This window comes from Aotus nancymaae, unplaced genomic scaffold (assembly GCF_030222135.1).
Source record: "Aotus nancymaae isolate 86718 unplaced genomic scaffold, 86718_ANA_hifiasm-v0.15.2.pri h1tg000064l_0, whole genome shotgun sequence".
Taxonomy (NCBI): domain Eukaryota; kingdom Metazoa; phylum Chordata; class Mammalia; order Primates; family Aotidae; genus Aotus; species Aotus nancymaae.
The window spans coordinates 3,057,551-3,078,122 of record NW_026988478.1 but is presented as its reverse complement, the minus strand read 5'-3'; the positions used below and the strand labels follow the sequence as shown (position 1 = coordinate 3,078,122).

Below are 20,572 nucleotides of genomic sequence, written 5' to 3'. Positions count from 1 at the left end.
CCTGGGAGGAAATGAGTTTTAGAGGATACAAGCAGAGCTTAAACAGCTACTTTGGCAGAAATCATTGACCCTCAAGTTTCCTTCTACCCCACTGCTGTGTGATTCTGTAACTATGAGGTTTCTATGTATGCATGATAGGGGGAAATCATTGGAATGGGGAGAATGGAGTTGCCTTTTGAAGTAGGTAATATGTTCTTAGACATGTTAAATTTAAAAGGAAGTTGGCTTCCACAATAGAGATGCTCTGGCATCCATTGTAAAGTGGTATTGGCCGTCCAAGGAGAGTCCTGGCTTAGAGATGGTCTTAGGAGTCCCAGGCATAAAATTAGTTAGTTTAAACCACACAAATGATAAATTAGTTGGCTTGCTGAGTAGAGAGTTTGTTCAAAGAGTATGAAGCCTCAAAGAATACCCATAAGAAGCAGTTGAAGAGATACTGAAATAAAGAGAATGATAGCCAAAAGGCCAGGAGTTTGGGGAGGATAATACTAAGATTGGAGACAGTTGGCAGAGAAGGTATTAATCAGTAGCTTCAAATACCACAGAGAAATCATAGAGAATTAAAATTGAGAAAAAAAAGCATTTAGGTTAGGAATATGAAGATTACTGTGGAATTTCAAGGCAGCCGTTTCCTGGAGCAACCAGGAGAGCCTAGATATTAAAGAAAGAGCACATGGTGTAGAAATGAGAAGCTGCCTGTTGAAGAGATGTGGGGAAGGAAGGAAGGAGAGGGTGTAGTAGCTAGCTGGGGAAGCAGACAAGAGGAAAGGGGGTGCCTTTCATTACAAATGGAATGTTTAATTTGTTTGTTTTTAAGCTAAACCTAAACATGGTGAAGGCTCATCAGAGGTTTTAGTTTAGTTTACCTTGAGGCCTTGTGACACAATAGGTTTTCTGCGGTTTGTTTCCTATTATCCTTCCTAATAACTGCCACTAGGGGGAAATCTGAATCAGAGAGAAAAGTTTGGGAGTCATTTTGGCTTTATGTCCTCAGTTTCTAGTTTAAAAAATAAATAAATAAGGTGAGTGGGTAGCAGACACTCCAGACTCATCACCTTGGCAGTTAGGAGAGAAGGGTCCAGGACTCGATGGTGGTCAAAGGATACTTTAGCTCTGCTTAGCAGCAATGTTGTAAATGTTTAAGGATAATATATGCATAGATCACTTACGTAACTAAAATTATTTTTTATGCAGCAGGTGAAAGAAGAGGCTTTAAAGTATCTGCTGGTTACAGCAAGTTCTTCGTGATTGTCTATGATTTTCAATGTGTCTCTATTCTTCGCAGGGTCAATTCTCCCTACTAGTTGAAAGGATGCATCGCATACCCAAAGGCACTCATACAGAACACCAGTGAGAGGGGAAGATATTTCCCTCCTGAGTGTGAGGCAGAACTGTGCCTAAAGATGAATTAAAAGAGTCATCCAAGAGAATTTGCTAGTAGAATTCTTGTGCTGTGGCACTAGAAATTGTTACCAGACATTAAAGATTCCAAACCTATCAGTTTTCAGGGGAATAAAACACTTAATACTCATGCCACTTAAATATTACCAGTTTAAGAAAAATATGAGCAAATATTTATGTGTGTGGTTTTAATTTTTGGTATAAAAATGCCAGTTGCTTGCTTACTATGCCCAAATAGCCTATGTCATCATAATTATCATTGTCATGTCAATAAGGTCTCATAATTATTAAAACATCTTAATGTTTACAAAGCCCAGTCATACTCATCTTATTGGATTTCAGACCCAAAGATGGCTCATAGGTGAAATTGCACTGAAAGATCCTTTTACCAATCTCCTCCATCTCATGCTGTATTATGGGGTTTGACTAAACAGTGCAGTTTGGGGTGATTTAACTTTTTGTTATTTTTTTCTAATTTTTCTGTAAATCTCATGCTTTTTAAATAAACACTTAAAAAGTGTTCCATGCTTTTGTAAACCAACATTATTGAGAACAAATTGAATCATTAGTGGATGGTTATAGGGTGTATGGGCAATCATGTCCTTGTGTGGCTCAAGCCATATGACTGATCCATGAATTTAAAAGATATGTGGTTTTGCAGGTCGAGTCTATGCTGTCTTGTCAAAGAGAGAAGGTCGGGTACTTCAAGAAGAAATGAAAGAAGGGACAGACATGTTCATCATTAAGGCTGTGCTGCCTGTCGCTGAAAGCTTTGGTTTTGCTGATGAAATCAGGAAGAGGACAAGTGGCCTGGCCAGCCCGCAACTGGTATTCAGCCATTGGGAGGTAAAAATCCAAGTTCCCATTCCTTCCTTCTCATCTGTGGATACATTCCCTACAGAAGAGCCCAAGAATAGCAGACAACACAGATCATGGCATCTGGCCTTTCTATGTATGACTCAACTCAGTCAAATGGACAGGTGAAAGCAAATGGCTTTTTTAGCCAGATTGAATGATCCTGAGATCATCTGTGGCTTATAATAAACACACACACACACACACACAGTCACTCTCATTTGTTCTTTTTATTCAATATAAAATTTAAGATACTGAAATTATAATCCTTTTTTCATCCAAATATATATTTTAGATTTTTAATAGAAAATCACGGAGCTTTTGAATGTGAAATTTGAAGAATATTTTCTTCCAGGGAAAAAAATTATCTCCAGCATTTAGAAGGGAACAGTTACACTTCTTGCAAAGGGGTAGCTTTAAATTATGATGTATTGTATATTCTTCCATCTCCGTTACGAAGATTCAAGGTTTCTGTGGCTTTCAAGTGTTGTGGAATGAGAATGGAATGAAATGGCTACTCAGAGCCCTTCATTGTCAGTGTGGGTAAAGGTAGGTAAAAAGGCAAACCTTATCTGTAGTCAGAAAGGAAAACTTAACAGATCCACATCGCTGGGGAGAGAAGGAAAGATGGTGAACACATTGTTAAGTTAGAGAAAAAATAATAACAAGCTGCAAAGGTAAGGTCAGACCAGCCATCCTGAACAGATCCTTAAAGGCAAAGGAGACGTGAGCCAGCCAAGAAGGACATTCAATCAGAAGGTGCCGCATGAGAAAAGGTTGGTAAAGGCAAACTGCAAGGCATGTGCAAAAAACAATTTACTTTTCAAGAAAAAGCCTAAGGCCAGGAAGAAAATTTTAAACCCAAGGATGTAAGTAGAAAGATTGTTTTAAGAACAGTTTTTGTGGTGGTGGTTTACAGGGAATTGAAGTAACTTCACATTATTCCCTTTTACCATGGAGGTTTGTAAGGTAATGGAAGAAGCATTGACTTTGGAGTCAGATAGTCCTGGTTTCAAATACTAATTTTTCTACTTATTTGGGCAAATCACGGACGCTCCCTGAGTTTTCTTCACCCTCTGGTCAAATATCTAACCTAGTGCCTGGCATTGTGGCTGACCAGCCCTTGCTGATGCGAAGATCGTTTCCTCATGGATCATTTTCTGAGTCTATACCACATTCCTTTTGGCTTGCTCTCAGCAGTGTGGCATCGCACGGGGCTTCACACAGATTATCCATGGTTTTATTCTTAAACTCTATTTCAACAAAACTCATGATTTAGCTTCAATGCTAAGCTGTTATCTTTCTCACTTTCTTTAGCCTGTTGGGTCCCTTTTTCCAGAACACTGTAAGAAGAGTTTAAATTTAGATGAGAATGGAAAGTGAATAATTGAGGGAGAACTTTCTTTTTAAAACGAAATTTATAATCAAGTAAATCAGTGAAGTAAAAGAAGGTTGGTACTTTAGAAAAATTGACTTTGGACGGGGCAAATTTGCTTTTAATTCATTAAGTTCATATCATCTAAATTGATTGCAAGTGAAGTAACTATCCCAGAGCACTCCATTGTGTCTGCTTTTCCTTAAAAAAAAAATAAAGTCACATCTGTAATGCTTGACAGAACCAAGGTTAACACTATGATTTAGGTTACATCATAGAGTTTGGTCAGTACAGAGTCTAGGTTTTAACAGTAATTTACTGTGAATCTTCTCTTTCACATCTTTCTCTGAAAACTTAATGGTGTTTTGATGGTTTTGCTGGCTTATCGTATCTGATGGGCTATTGCTGCATTTCATTATGTAGAAAACAGTAGCCCCAAAACATTAATTTTATAATTTCTGAGCTTGTGGGTAGTAATTTCTCATTTATCCAGAGTTCTAGCTTTTTAGTTTTGGTTTTGGTTTTTGGCATTCAACTTTTATGTAAGAACACAAAACAATAAAAAACATAAGGGATGCATTTTAAAAGGCAGTGGCTGAAAAATAGGAGCTACGTAGTGAAATATATTACTGATGGTTCTAATGAAAACATTATTACAGCATCCTCTACCACAGGTTTTAGTTACCTGATGTATGATTACAGAGCAACACAGCTAAACGATATTTAGAACCAGAGAGATTCAGCCCACTTCAACCCAATGACCTTGAGAGGAAGAATGCTTTCTTCAATGGCATTACCATTGCCACAAACTGCCTTCAGAATTCACAAGTCATGCTTCTGAATATCTTAGAGATGACAAGTCGTCCATCTCATGAAGATGTCCTTGATTAACACTTGCGCATAAAACTGGATTATAGTATGTTTGATCAGAACAAAGAGGATGTAGGTTAAGTAATCACTGGGATTGTCTGTAAATGCAGATCCATAATGGGCATTCAAAGCTGTTGTAATGGCATTATTATTGGAAGAATGATCCATTTGAATTCTTATATTCTATTTTTTGTTTTAAAATCTCATCATTTCATAGTCTTATCCTTCCAAGTGATTTTATAAAGCATATTTTTTTTAAAAAAATGTATAAAGTTCCCTTCATTTCTTAGTTGTCAGATATATTATTTACGAAGCAGGTAAGACTGCTCTAATAAAGGGATCCCAAAATATATAGTGGCTCAAATAAGGCGGAGATTATTTCTCTTTTGTGTCTAGGGAGGCAGACTAGAGCTGACCTGTGGCTCGCTGTGGTAGGATCCCAGGCCCATTCTGGCTTGCTGCCTTTCTCAACACTTGGCTCCCACTGATTGTCCAGAGTGGCTGCTCCATCTCCCTCCATCACATCTGCATTCCAGCCAATAACAATGGGGGTGAGGAAGAGTAAGATGTTCTCCTTCCCTTTAAGGACACAAGCTGGATCTTGCACACATCACTTCACCCTCATCCCAATGCCCAAAACCAGTCATCTGAGCACATCTAACAAGGCCCCACCTAAGAAGGAGGCTGGGAAATGTAGTCTTTAGGTCTATGGCCTGTGGTCTGTTTTGGTAAATAAATTTTTTTAGAATACACCTGTACCCAATGATGTACGTATTTTCCATGACAGCTTTTAAGCAGAGTAAAGTAGCTGTGATAGAAATCATATATGGCCTGCAAAGTCTAAGATGTTTACTATCTGGCTCTTTATAGAAAAAGTATGCCTCAACCTTCTGAATCTAGGTGGCCATATGCCTACCCGAAATATCTATTAGGGATATTTAGGGACAACTAGTATAAAAACAGCAAGATTTTACCAAATAGGCAGTTTTTGTACGTGAAGGCCTTGATGGTTTTCCATCTCCTTTATCCTTCAGAAATTTAAAAAATCTTAAAATTGATCTTACACATTTAATAATTTAAAAAATATATATTACTTTCTGGCTTAGCTACATCTTGTTATTAAAAATATGTCTCTTAAATAACTTGAGAGAAAAATGTTCTCAAGAAAAGTTTTGCCCCAGTTTTGTACTATCCTTCTGCCACGTCCTTGCCACCTGTCGTGGTCCTGTTCCCAAAAGCTTCAAATCTTTGGAATCTTAAAAACTACATTATAATTAAATGTCATTGATCTGATATTTTTTGGCTGTCTTGGTTTTTCCCCCGTAGTTAGGTTTAGAAATAACACAGTTGTTGAGATATGGCTTCTCACTCCAAGGCACTTCTTTTCATTTGTATTCTACCACACCATATAATTTACAATCAAGAGCTTTTGAGAGAAAGTGCTTCAAAAAATAGAGAAAATAAAATTACAGGCATTTTTCCATGAGGAAACCTTTGAAGTCAGCAATCTCATAATTTCTCTTCCTATGTTTTACCCTTCTATGAAAAAGAAAGAAAAGGAGCTAATAACAGACACAGAAAGAAAAAATATTACCAGCCAGTGCCGTTGTACATGTATGTCAGCATAACCTCAAGACTCGCCGCTTATTACTGAGATTACCCTGAGGGGTGGGCTAAAGTTCATACCGGGTGAAGTGATTACAATAGCACCAAACAAGTTTATTTTGGACATGGTATTTTCCACTTGCCAGCTGTAATCGTAGTGAAAACTGGGCAAAAAATTGAAATGGAGCACCCAGAGCTTCTTCCTTCCAGGCTTTCTTTTCCCTTAATGCCTAGGGCAACAGTTTGCACTTGGGTACCGTCTTATGAATCAGAAAATGGCATCCCCTTCAGACTATTGAGTTGCAAAAATACATTCTCACTCTAGGCTGATGTATTCTGGGTGAGGCAGTGAGAAAAAAAAAAGCCCCTTTTTCTTCAGTGTGATAACAAGCCCCTCTCTGTGGCCTGGAGGGGCCTTTCTGTAGAGCACAAGCTGGACAACCCTGAAAGGGTAGGCTTGTCTTTGCTCCACTAAGGAAATTCAAAACCAGCCTCCAGCACTCGGGTGTTGCTCCATCTGCGCTGTTCTCACAGTTTGTTGGGCATGTTGAGGCAAGTGGCTTCAGGCTGTCCACACAGGTGCAGGAGGAGTGAAGATGTCTTCGTGATATTGGGACTTTTTTTTTTTTTTTGCGACGGATCTCGCTCTGTCGCCAGGCTGGAGTGCAGTGGCGTAATCTTGGCTCACTGCAACTTCCATCTCCCGGGTTCAAGTGATTCTCCTGCCTTAGCCTTCTGAGTAGCTGGGACTACAGGCTTGCGCCTCCACGCCCAGCTAATTTTTGTATTTTTTGTACATGGGGTTTCACCATGTTAGCCAGGATAGTCTCGATCTCTTGACCTCGTGATCCGCCTGCCTCGGCCTCCCAAAGAGCTGGGATTACAGGCATGAGCAACCACGCCCGGCCCGATATTGAGACTTTTAACATTCCATCCTTACAAATGGGAGAACCCAGGTATATGATCATTTGAAATAAGTTGCCCAAGATCCCACAGCTAAGCAGGTAGGGAACTGGCATTGAAGGGAGACTGCCTGGCTCCATAGCCAGTGCAGTTAACCCTCACACCATGTTCACTCTGGCCTCAGTGTCTGTTCCTAGATTCGGTGACGTGCCAACCCGCTACTCCTCACTCTCTGGGTTTGATTCCACACAGACTCACTTGGTTCTCACTCATTGCATTCTCTCTGCCTGTTTCCTTGTGTATGAGAAACAGACACCACCCCTCTCACCTTGTCCTCCCACCAGCAAAGCAGAGTAACCCATTCTGGAAGCAGTTCGTGTTTCTCACAAGTGTGAAGAATTTTACCTCCAGACAAAAGAGAATTATAACTTGGGGTTGGGTGTCTTTAAAAATTTTGTTTAAAAAACTACAAATTTTTTTTCCATAGGAAGTTACCAAAAAATATGTACAGAGAGGTCCTGTGAGCCCTTCACCCCTCCTCGGACCCCAGTGTTAACATCTCTCATATCTATAGTACAATACCATACCAGGACATTGACATTGATACACCAGTAGAGCTTGTTCACATTTCACCAGTTATATGCACTTGACTTAGCTAGTACCAGTGTGCAATTTATGTTTGGATAAACTCAGTCTTCATGGCAGTCTGCAAACATGGCAAAGGTAGGCTTTGGAGCCAGACAAATCTAGGATGTGCCAGGTGCTTTACTGTCTGACTTTTATGTATTATCTTCCTCAGTCTTCACAACCCTGTATCAATTGATGGATTATGAGTGTTCTCAGCTGCAAGAACCATAAAGCCAGAATAGTAATTATTTAAGCAATTAGGGCTGATGGTGTCCCTGAGCAATTACCGTGGCTCAGGGACACCATCAAAGATGCAGGCTCCCTTTCTTCTGCTCTGTATATTCATGGGAGTTTGTATGTCATTAGTTCTAAAAAAAATTGATCACATATGTAGCTTTATGTAATCAAGATACAGAATTGTTCCATCAGCACAAGGCTCCCTCATGCTCCCTCTTCATAGCTACACCTGTCCTTATCCTGGGTGGGTGGCTTTTGACCTGTCAGGCTGTTTTGAGTGACAGCCACCTTCCTTCCCTTCCTCCTGCTCAGGCCCATGCCGTGAGCCCAGACTGACTCAGCCTGGCTGGTATCATGGTGACATTGTCTGCTGGTGAATGGTCTAGAATGAGCCTTGCTATCCTAGGCCCAGTGGCTGGTGAATCAGAATTGAGTCTCTGGGACTGATGTGCCCACAAAATCATAGCACACACCCTGTAACCAAGAAGAACCCCCTCAGATGGCCAAGTCCACAGGACTGAGCTTCCTCCCCACTCCTCCTCCTCCTCACTGCAGTTTCTCATCTAAATTCCATCCATTTGCCCTTGTCTGCAACTCTGCCTACCCATCCCCCACCCAGTTGCTGGACCTTGTCTCCTTTTCTGCCCCCAACCTCTAACTGGACTCCCACTTCAAGACATTCCTCCTGTGGACTTGCTGTCATCTGCCAGAATTGTTACTCTAGGGCTGATAATGCCTCTGTGCCTCCCTGGCTGCTCTCACTTCTTACTGCCTGCTCTTTCCTTCAGCGACTCTTTCCTAGAAGGATATTTCTTAGTTCTTTTGTTGAGTGTCCATGAGAGATCGTATGTTTTAAAGTCTGTCCAACAGAGGCTCCTTTTGGATAATGGTTTATTTAACTAGATAAAAACGTGTGGGGTCACACCGAGGCTCCTTAGCACTCTGAGGACTTCATTGTGTCCCAGCATCTGTTGCTTGATGCGAAGCTTGTCATTGGTCTGATTAATCTTCTTCTCTAGATGATCTGGCTTTTCTCTCTGATTTTCTCTGTATCTGCCTCAGCACCAGGACACAGGCAGCTGCTTTATTTCCAGCCTTTGTTCAAGAGCAAGGAGCACAGTTGTGGCTCACACCTCCCATTCTATAATGTCTGGTGGGTTAGAATTGAGCCTCGGGAGATACAGGTGCCCACAAATTTCCAGCATTTCAGCACTGTCACAAGAGGTGGATTATTTTATTATCTTGCTCCAAACTCAGTGAGGTGTTTCTATCTGAAGACTCTCGTCCTGGTCTCTGTTTTCTGGTTTTGGAACTACTGTGAGATATACCCTGTACATACTTTATGACTCTTGACTTCCCTTTCATACTTTTTTTTTTTTAATTTCCATCTCTCTGTGCTGTATTCTGTATTCTGGGAAATTTCATTAAGTCTGTCTTTAAAAATAATGTACTGAGGGTGGAATTCATACAACATAAAATTGAATATTTTAAAGTAAACATTTTGCTGCATTTTTTTCCATTCACAATGTCATACATCCACCACCTCCAGAAAAAAATTTAAAAATTAGCTGGGCATGGTGGCATATACCTGTAATCCTAGCTGTTTGGGAGGCTAAGGGAGGAGGATCACTTGAGCCCAGGAGATGGAGGCTACAGTGAGCTATGATTGCACCACTGCACTCCAGCCTGGGCAACAGAGCAGAACTCTGTCTCTTAAAAAATATATATATGTACTAATAATAAAATGTAGTTACATGTGTTGGTCTTTGTTGAGGTTGAGGACAAAGGCAAAATATTGATGGAAAAGACATTAACATTCAGATATATCCTAGCAAAAAGGAAAGCTTTTTAAAATCATATTATTAAAAATTAATAGTTTCTTTCTTCCTTAGTGTCATGAACTGGCACTATGAGCAAAGAATGATAATGTATGTTACAAGTTTTGTCGAATCTACTTCCATTTGTTCACACCTCCAATGAATTTTTTTTTTTTTTTTTTTTGATAGAGAGTCTCGCTCTGTCGCCCAGGCTGGAGTACAGTGATGCAATCTCTGCTCACTGCAAACTCCGCCTCCCAGGTTCAAGCAATTCTTCTGCCTCAGCCTCCCACGTATCTGGGACAACAGGTGCATGCTGCCACGCCCTGCTAATTTTTTTTGTTTTGTATTTTAGTAGAGATGGGGTTTCACTGTGTTGCCCAGGCTGGTCTTGAACTTCTGAGCTCAGGCAGTCCGCCCACCTTGGCCTACAGGCATGAGCCACCACACCCGGCTGATTCTTATACTTATTACCATTCCTGGCAAGCTTAGCTGTTCATTGCCTAACTTTTTTTCATTCACTAAGAGTATATGAATGGAGGAACTCAGTGAATAAGGTTTGAAATGAAAAATGCCTAACCTTGCACATTCTGTCATCTTCTTTTACAAGATCATTCCCAGCGACCCCTTCTGGGTGCCAACCACGGAGGAGGAGTACCTGCACTTTGGGGAAAAGGCTGACTCTGAGAACCAGGCCCGGAAGTACATGAATGCAGTTCGAAAGCGGAAGGGTCTGTATGTGGAAGAAAAGATTGTGGAGCATGCAGAAAAGCAGAGGACACTCAGCAAAAATAAGTAGCTACTACTACTGGTGCATTCTTTTCCTTTTAGTGAATTAAAAAGTATCATCAAGGGTTTAGTATTGGGAAAATTTCTTTTTGCCACATTATCTCTGTTTATTCACTTGCAATAAAGTTGATACATATAAATATTCTAAAGAGGATGTTAGCAAACATGTTTTCCAAGTGTGTTTTTAATTGGTTCTGGTTCAAGGCAAGAAGTTACAAATATTGCAGTGGTGATTTATTGCTGCCCTGTGTATGACCCCCAGCAGTAAGACGTGTGGTCTGGGCTACCCACTTGGTGCTGTGGAGGTGATGTGCAGAGACCCACAGCGGGCAGTCTCCTCTGCATGGAGCAGCCACTCCAGGGCTCACACTGTCTCTGCCTGTCATCGCAGTGTCATAATTCTGAGTACATCCTCCACATAAACATCACGTGTGAATTTCGGAGTGGAAACATTTCATATTTAATCAGTAAATCGTGGCATTTAACATCATTTGGAGAGACCACATACTTGAGAGAGCAGCTGCTTTTTTAGTTAAACCAAGTCACTGTTACAGCTCATCCATCTTTCGGAGTTGTCTAGCAAAACAGTATCATGTTCGATAGTTAGCCTGTGAATCTTCTGCTTTTACACTCACTCATAAATTTTATTGTTCCCATTTAAATCAGTGTTAATGGGAGTTATCCCTATGCCGCCTTCTTTTTTTAAAAAAATGGTAAATTTCTATAATTTTATTTGCTAGTTCCTTTTAGCCTTACTTAGCTAATATGCATGACATTATGGCTTTATTGTAAATATTTTTCATAAATCTCAGTTGCCTCCTTGAGAATGATCTTTATTTAAGGAACAAATGCAGTTCAGAAGAAAATAGATTTTATATTTTTTGATGTTGCATAATAATTTTTATAGCCACATAAAAGAAGGATTCCTTTTCATAACATAAAATTATCAGACCGGACTTTGTTTTTGAAATACTTGAATGGATTTTCTTAATAAACTAGGTCATTTTTAATACTAGCCGTAGACGTTTTATCGTTAAATCTTCAGAGGCCTGGCATAGCTGGTCAAATCTAATTGACGTAGACTTTGGGGAAAATGTGGCTGGATAATTCACTGTTTAATTTTAACAGATAATAGTACTGAATTCATTTAGGAGAGATACCATCTATTGGTTTATTTGAAAACTTTGATAACATAGGAAAAACTAGCACTTTGATTTATAGCATTTGTAAATAACATCATTCAAACTGCCAGATGTGCTATAAAATGTGTTCTTAGACTTAGATCAGCAACTTGTGCGTTTAATGGAGAAAAGAGGCATAACCCAGAAAAAGTTGGAGAAAGAGTTGCTCTTTCTGCAGTCTCTTGGGCCCTGACAGATGTGCCGGTGTGGGGGAAGTGACATGCCGAGTTGACAGATTGTCTCCCTTCCTTCTCCATGTTTGAGGGAGATCATAATGAGCGGGGAAGTGGCCACAAAGAGGCAGACCAAGGGATATAGCTGATCTGCCATCTAAATAATCTACCTTATTGTGTAATTCATGATGAGACCCCAGTCATTGAAACCCTGTCCCCTTCTGTGACAACGGAGTAAGACTACGTTTTTACTGTGCCCAATGCCATGACCAAACCCTAGCCTCTGTTTGTTGAATTCAGTAGAAGCCAACCAAAATGTTGTCAGTCCACAAGTGGAAGTGAGAGGGGCTGGCTTTTTACACTCATTATTTATAGATAGGCTTCAGAGACAGTGAGGAAGGCTGGGTTGAGGAAGCCACAAAACCAGGACTCTCACTCCTGGAGAATTCTTTGCATTAAGGTCCAGAGGCAGCTATCCTCCTCAGTGGACAGACAGGCAACGCCAACATAATGCCTTTTCCCAGCCATCCCTGGAGTAGGTGGGTCAGGGGAGGCTAGGAAGGGCCTGGGCTTCAGCCCCCACTGGAGGATGAGCTACAAGCAGCCCAGAGACCATCACTGTTGCTCTCTGATTGGGAGGCTGTGAGGAGTCTGTTTCCTGTGCCAGATTTTCCATAGAATGGAAGGGAAATTCTCTTCTATTGGGACTTTTGTGAAGAGTGCCTGGCACGGAGAGGGCAATTCTCCTGCCTCAGCCTCCAGAGTAACTGGGATTTTAGGCACGCATCACCATCTCCAGCTAATTTTTTGTCGTTTTAGTAGATACGGGGTTTCACCATGCCGGCCAGGCTGGTCTCGAACGCCACGTCAGGGACTTTTTGTACGTATTTGATCTTCACACTTGTATGAAACAGGTAAGGAGATTCATTAGAGCCTGGTGAAAGTTAAGTTCACAGCCCATGGTCCCATTTTTCATTCAGTTATACCTCTTAGTAAGCCCTGCTCTGAGTGTATCACACAAGGCTTCCCATGATTATTGCCTGAGACCTGTTAGGATCAGAGAAGTCATCAGTAGTCGCTGAATATTCACTATGGTAGAGGAGGACTTGGGGGCATCTTCATTTCTGTTCTGTGCCTTGAACTTAGGTAAAGCTACCAGTGTGCAAGGTTCAAAATCATTATCTGGACTGAGTCAGTTTTATTGACCAGTAAATTTAGAAAAATAATGGATTTCAGAAATTAGTTAACCTTTGTACTTGGAGCTGAGAATAGGGATCTGGATGTAAAAGATCTCTTTTCTCTTACCTTAGAACAGCCAAATAAGGTTCAGAGCTATGGCCAGCTTGTCCCAGGAGTCAAAGCCCTTCAGGTAAATAGATTAAATCCAGGAATTAGGAGATCTTCCATTGTCAAGTAGTAAAACTCTTCCTTTCTTATTAAGGCAAAGAGCATTATACACTTTCTGAGCTAGAAAAAAAATCGTAAAGACAAGAATTTATTTATTTACTGAGACAAAGTCTCACTCTGTCACCCAGGCTTGAGGGCAGAGGTGCCATCACAGCTTACTGCAGCCTTGACCTCCCAGGCTCAAGTGATCCTCCTATCTCAGCCTCCCTAGTAGCTGGGACTATAGGCATACACTACCATACCTGGCTAACTGTTACATTATTTGTAGAGACAGTTTCACCATGTTGCCCAGGCTGGTCTCAAACTCCTGAGCTCAAGTAATCTGCCCATCTCAACAGAGTGCTGGGATTACAGGTGTGAGCCGCTGCACCTGGGCAAAGACAGTAATTTAGATCCGGTTCTAAAAACAGGATTCTGAATGTCAACCTGAACACGTAAAACAGTCCATGGAAGCACTAAGACCTTCTTTTGATCCTGCTTTATGTATACAGAGCCTGCAGCCCAGAGTGCATCTTCTAGTTTTAGGAATAAAGAGTGGGAAGGTTTTCCACTCCATGGCACATCAACCTTGCAGGTCACAAGCAAAGCCATTTGCAGTAGCCTTTAGCAAGCCAAGGTAGCTCCTACTAGAGAAGTGGGGCGAGAAGGATTGAGGGGGAGGAACAGAAATAAAGGTTCCCCAGAAAGGGCCACGGCCCTCCCAACTTGGACATCCCTGGGCCAGAGGTGAGAGTGCAGAGACTTGATCATGAATAATGGGGACGGGGTTTCTTACCAGCCCACAGGTCCTCTGGGCCTTCTGGCCTCCCCTGAGGAAATTCCAGAGAGCCAGACCATTGGATTCGGCCCCACAGGCCCTCCCTTGGTCCACCTCATCCTCACCACCCTCAAGGGCTGGGGTTGTTTGGCTTAGGGGATTACAGTTAGCCTGTGGGTTTTGCACATCTCTGCCAGGTCTTTGGATCTGCCTATGCCTAAGATTATTCTGGATGGTTCCAGTTCATGGCAAAAGGCGTAACAGCTCTAACTAATTCTGCTGTCCCAGACTTCACTGTGATCTCTTCGAAAGACTCAACCTTTAATGTGCAGTTGTAAATGCCTTTTTACCTCAGCTGCAGCTTTTGCAAGATTAATGATCTTGAATTTTTATTTATTAATTTACTAATTCTATTTTCAAATTTTGTAATTTTTTCCAAAGAATTATTTCTGTTGTCTTTTTGAGGAAGACATTGCAGTTGAGCCATAAAGCCCTGATGTTGTACTGCATAGCAGTGGGGTTAGGCACAAGGAGACAAGAGTTGAGAAGCAAGAGAGTCCTGGGTTCTGTCACTTCTAGCCAACGCGGGGCAAGTCAGTCTCTTTAAACCTCACGTACCTCATATGTGAACTGGGGGATAATTCCCCATATGTAAGGGGTTGTGGGGAAAAGTAAATGAAATAATCTGTTAGGACGCAGTTCCTGGTATATGGTGCCCAATATATTAAAGGCGATTGTTGTTGCTGTGTTTATCACAATTTTAGGCAGTGCACATGCACTGAGAAGGTATATGAATTCAGACCAATTAAAGAATCAGTTAATCTACTGTGGCAAAAGTTCAAACCACGTATTGACTTTCTTCTTCTCTAATGATGCCCTCCTGTCCAGCTGGCCTTGAACAGTCTAGACCTGAGGAGGAGGACGGCCCTCCACTCTATTCCAGGGTGGTTGCTTTCTAGTTTCTCCACTTTTCATTGCATTTCCTAGAAGTCAGATTTTACACCGTAGTCAGTGCCCTTGTCAGATTAGGAGCTGTCTGTCCCCAGGGCATAGCAGGTGGGTCTGGCTACCACAGGACCCCAAGGCAGTCGGCTTTTGGACAGTGGCCCTGCTACTCAAGGCAAATAAGCCTGCCCACCCCTTGCCAGTCCATGCACATAGGGCTGCCAGCTGCCCTTCATTCATTCCTTGTGAATCCCCAGCAGTCACTGGTAACAGCTGGAAGAGGAGCTGCTGGCAAGTGCTTAGCGGCACTGTGCAGGCTTCACGCAGCAAGTGTTGAACAAGAAACAATGTCTTCTTTGCATGGCCCTCCCTGGCACTCCCAGTTCCTGAACCAACCCCACCCCCATCTCCCTTTCTTTCCCCTCTGCTTTGGAAGCGGCACCCATGGCTACTCTGGACCTTGCTTCAGACCTGGAAAGTTTAAACTCCACTGTGCCCATTCTCACCTGTCTTCCCACAACTGCCAGCCCACCATTTCTCTCACTTTTTTTACCCCCTTTTGACTTCATTTTCTTTGCTCTCCAGCCTGGACCCCAATACCAGTCTGTCCAAAGACTCACCAACACACTGATCATCATCCTCCCCAGCCAGCCACAGCCACCAGCCACAGCCACCCCCTACACTTACTTTCTTGGAGGCACTGTTGCCTTCATTGCCAGAGCCAAAGTTTACTCTCAGTCAGCTCCCTGCCACCTCTTCAATACCTCTGTCACTGTTGCCCCTCCCTCCTTTCAAAGAGCAGGAGGGCCAGGGAGCCACAGAGGAAGCAGTTCATAGTGAGGCAGCCAGTGTGGGTTCTACGGTCACTCAGGAACGGCCCCCAGGGAGCCCACCATGTGGGGCAGCACAGGCAGCCTGGTGCCCAGTGACTTGAGCCCAGCAGGAGAAACCTGATGAGCAGCACCCACAGGGACAGGGAGGGACCAGAGCCTTGTGGACAGTGGCAGTGGGCTTCAAGGCTGAGGGGGTAAATCTGTACAGTGGACAAACGGACCCTGCCCTGGCCTGATACGACATTTGGAGGCCTCAGATAACATGAGAAATGACTTTCAAAGCCTAGTCTAGAGGACCTCGCCTCTGCACATGCCCATCCCACCCCCAAGCTGAACAGTTCCCCCTGCAGAATGTCTGCTGCTATAGAGAAGAGAGGCTGTAAACGGGGGGACAAGGGCCAGGGAACTGCCTTAGACCAGACTCCAAGGGACTGATGCCAAGTTATACAAAGTCTGTTGGCAAAAGAATATGTCCATTCCATTGAGGCCAAGATGGTCCAGTGAGTGTCTGCCTCAGGGCTTTTGGGAAAGGGGAACCACAGTTTTTTGTTTGTTTGTTTCTGGGTTTTTTTGTGGGTTTTTTTTTTTTTTTTTTTTTTTGAGGCAGAGTCTCGCTCTGTTACTCAGGCTGGAGTGCAGTGGCACAATCTCCGCTCACTGCAAGCTCCACCTCCTGGGTTCAAGCGATTCTCCTGCCTCAGCCTCCCAAGTACCTGGGACTACAGATGCCCACTACCACACCTGGCTCATTTTTGTATTTTTAGCAGAGATGGGGTTTTGCCATGTTGGCCAGACTGGTCTCGAGCTCCTGACCTAGATGATCTACCCACCTAGGCTTCCCAAAGTGCCGGGATTGCAGGCGTGAGCCACTGCACCCGGCCACACAGTTTTTTATTGAAACTGCTATCCCGGTAAAAACGCCTGGGCTGCTGGCAGCCATCTTTGTCACATGACATGATCCTACTAGCGAAGGAAGCTAGCATGGGAAAGTTGAGCTGAGAGATGAGGAGGGACCAATTTCTGATAGCATTGTTTTGAGCATCTGCATTCTGTACCGTACACCTGGACTTTCAGCTTCACGAGACAGTCAGTTCCCCTTTTGTTTAAATCAGTTTGAGTTGAGTGTCCATGACAAGTAATGAAGAGCCTTGACCAATATAACACCTTTGATCATGCCACCCTCCTGCCCAAAAATGTCTGGTGGTTCCCCATTGTCCCCATACCATTGCCCTGTCTCCTCTTCATCTTTCAAAGTCTGTCTCTAGTGCCATCTTCATTAGGATGTCAGCTAGTTTGATAAAGAGCATCTAGCCAAACTTGAGCTTATCTTTATCTGAAGCCCGTATTATTATTTTTATCTCTTTTATGGTGCCCAACATGTTCTGACAAATGTAGTAGTGATTTGTGCACCGATCTTACCCCATCTATTTATTTGAGAGCCTCTCGAGTGTAAAGATTTTCCTACCATTCTGTGCCTTGCACATAGTAGATGCTCAGCAAATCCTAGTAGGAGTGTAGTGACTAGGCTACGAATATACATGTAGTCAGGTGAAACTACATCAGAAACACAGGTCTCCTGGCTCCCAGTCCAGTGCTTCTCCCAGTATGTCACACTTACTGAGGGAATCTTAGTAGTGTGGACAAGTTATAAAGCAGGGTTCTCAAAGTGTGATCCCTGGCCAGCAACATCAGCATCACCTGGGAGCTTGTGAGTCATGCAGATTCTCAGCCTTCACCTCAGACCTCCCAAATGAAATTCTGGGAGTGGGCCCAGCAAGCGGTGTTTTAACAAGTCCTCCAAGTAACCCTGATAACATGCTCCGGTCTGAGAACCATGGCTGAGATTCCAGCTGACATTTAAAATAATACATATCACTTTTTGGAATGTTTAACTACTTCGTGATTTACAGATTAAAATGCACACTATTCGTCTTGAGTCTCACGTTAAGTAAAATTTGCAAGGCATCATTTGGGCAATTAATTTTCTTCCACTTCACAGTACATACAGAAATTCTTAAGTCTTTCTGAAAATATACACACAGTTATTTTAGGAATGGGATTCTCAAACTAAAGGTGAGAGAACTGACAAATCTATTTAATTTTTTAAAGAGCATCCATCTAGTGTTCATTCTGGGCAGAATGTCGACGGACAGAGGAAGGAGCTGTTTGCCTTTCAAACCCAGTAGGGACCGAGAAGGGAAGGAACGGAGTGTCTTCACCAGCTCAGAGATCTGGGGCACTTATAAAGGAGGAAGGATTGGATCAAACAGAAAATGTTGTTTGAACATCAGATTTAGCTGTTTCCTTTTTTATTTGCCCTAATTCAAAAAAAAAAAAAAAGTGACCTTATGAGATGTCTAGTTGTGAGTTTTTATGCCCCACTCCCTTCTTTTATCTTTTTTTTTTTTTTTTTTTTTTTTTTTTAAGAAAATATCTAGAAGAATCAGTGCTGGGAGAATTTTTCTGTCGTGTTTCATGAGAGATCATTGAAAATACACGTTTGATTTAATATACTGTTTTTTTCAAGAGCATTTTCTTTTATTCAAACAGCTTCACTTTTGAGAATGTCAATTAGAGGTGAATTCATTTGGCCATTTTCAGAGGCTTCGAAGTGTTTTGTTTTTTTAATTGCCAACCCCACTGCCAGTTCTTCCAAATTAATAGGATTTAGCATTTGGAATGGAGTCTGATACAGAAAAAGTGGTGATCACTGGTCAACTGTTTCTCTGAAAAAGGCAGAAGTACTGTCAAGTCTGAGACCTCCTGGTCTCTGGGCTTCTCTCTTTGAGAGCTAATTTCTTTCCTGCAAAGGTTAAGATTTCCTAAGTAATGTCCAAGGAACCCTACTCATATGTAACCTGAATGTAGCAGTCTGACAAGGTAACTGGGCTAATGGCCCTGTTCATGTAGGCCCTCCAGCCCCTTCCTCCCACTCCCAAATATTTCAGGGGGCTCCCGAAGGTGTCTCACACAGGCTCGTGATCAAATCTGCTTTCTCTGGGCACTGTTCTAAGGGGGCACAGCTCCTACCCCTCACCAACCTGTGTCTTCACTCTTCTCACCTGCACGCCAGTCCTCTGCCAGCTGCTGCTATCCCATGCTGCTGCCAGAGCTGTGGAAATGGATTTTTTCTTTTTTTGGTTGTTTCTCCTTTGCATTATATTGGTGAAGTCTTAAAGCAGTGGGTCCTGTGTTGCAAGGATTTATGGAGTTTTGAGTGAATTGGCTCCTTGGCACCTGCTCTCTATAGAATCCAGAGAGGTGTCCCTACAGCCCAACTTGGTACAGATTCAAATAGCATCATCAGCTGTACTCCAAATGATTGCTCCCTTCTGTTAGCCAGTTGTTTGCCACCTTCTCATTGTATCTGTTTCTCCCAGAAGGTTCCTCAGAACTCCGACAAATAGATTTATGTAGGTCCTGTTTCACCAACCCATCAGGCAAGTGCAAGCCAGCCTGCACCTCGGCAATAAACAACTTGAGGTCTCCTAAACCCGGGCGGCTCAAATTCGGCTGTACATTTGAATGACCTGTGGAGCTTTAAAAATCACTGATGCCTGGATTTTACTGCCAGAAGTTCTGATTTAATGAGTTTTTGGGTATGGCCTGGGCATCAGGAGATTAAGAACTCCATGGGTGACTCTAATGTGGGACCAGCTTGGAGAACCACCACCCTAAGTACATGTCCTCTCATGTGTCACAGCCACCCCATAGGTGGCCACTGTTTATTACCCAATCTCCAGAAATTGAAGCTCAAAGAGATGGACTTACCTTTCCTAGGATCACACAACCTAGTAATTAGAGGAATATATCAATTAGAATTCTGCTTGACTGCATAGAAAAAACAACCCAAGTAAGAGTCTTCAGCAAGATGTTTGTTCCTCTTACATAAGAGAAATCTGGAGGAAGCTGTTCAGAACTGGTAGGGTGACTACACAGCCATCAAGGACCTAGGTTATCTCTGTCTTTCTGATACACTGCCCTACAGACGACTTCCATCCTCAAGTGTGCTTGTGATTTGTGGTGGCCCCTGGAGCCCTCGACTTTACTTCCATATTTTAGGTAGGAAGGGCAAAACAGTTGTCTTCCGCCGAGACAACCCTCTGCAAAGTCTTCCAGAAGCCCCAACAACAACTTTAACTGACATTCCATTAGCTGCCCAGGTTAGGGTGGTCAAGGTAGGTTGGGAGACACGTCCATTTTTGGGTTCATTGGAGGGGAGAAGGGCAGCATGGTTATTAGCTGACCAGCAGTCTCTGCTTCATTGAGCCCGGTTGCCAGCTCAATCTGACCCTGTTCAGGCTCTTCAAAAGCAGTTACTAGGATTTAGTGAGACAAATTAACATTTTAAAACAGCAGTTTGTAGAAAGTGTATTTGGGGGTCATGTTCTTGGTTTCATATTTGCTCTATGCAGTGCCCCGAAAAGTTTAGTCTGGTTCACTTTTAATGATCAAAATATTTTCAGACCTGCAACTTTTTTTTTCTTTTCTTTTCTTTTTTTTTTGAGACGGAGTTTCGCTCTTGTTACCCAGGCTGGAGTGCAATGGTGCAATCTCGGCTCACCGCAACCTCCGCCTCCTGGGTTCAGACCTGCAACTTTAGCTATAAAAAGGAGTCTCAATTTCCAAAGCAAATATAAGATAGGCGTTTTGGCATCAATTCTGAACAGCTTAGTCTGGCTCCTTGCTATATCTGTAGTTCCTTCTAAGGAGACCCCCAACTGTCATTTTTTATAACAATATGGTGGTAGCATTGGCTAAATGTCCATTGAGTCCATGCATAGTTAGCAGCAGGAT

General features: G+C 42.5%; 1 protein-coding gene across 2 annotated transcripts in view; it reads left to right on the top strand.

Annotated features, from left to right (window-relative positions):
* EFL1 (elongation factor like GTPase 1) overlaps window positions 1-10,631 on the top strand; it is a 127,226-nt gene extending 116,595 nt beyond the window's left edge. For both annotated transcript variants that reach the window (XR_001106997.2, XM_012449458.2), the window contains exons 19-20: window positions 2,063-2,247; window positions 10,301-10,631. Coding sequence is in view for 1 of the 2 variants with exons in the window: in XM_012449458.2 (XP_012304881.2) it covers window positions 2,063-2,247; window positions 10,301-10,489 (374 nt within the window). In the remaining variant the exon portion in view is untranslated. The remainder of the gene's footprint in view (window positions 1-2,062; window positions 2,248-10,300) is intronic.
* Window positions 10,632-20,572: the final 9,941 nt, after the last annotated feature.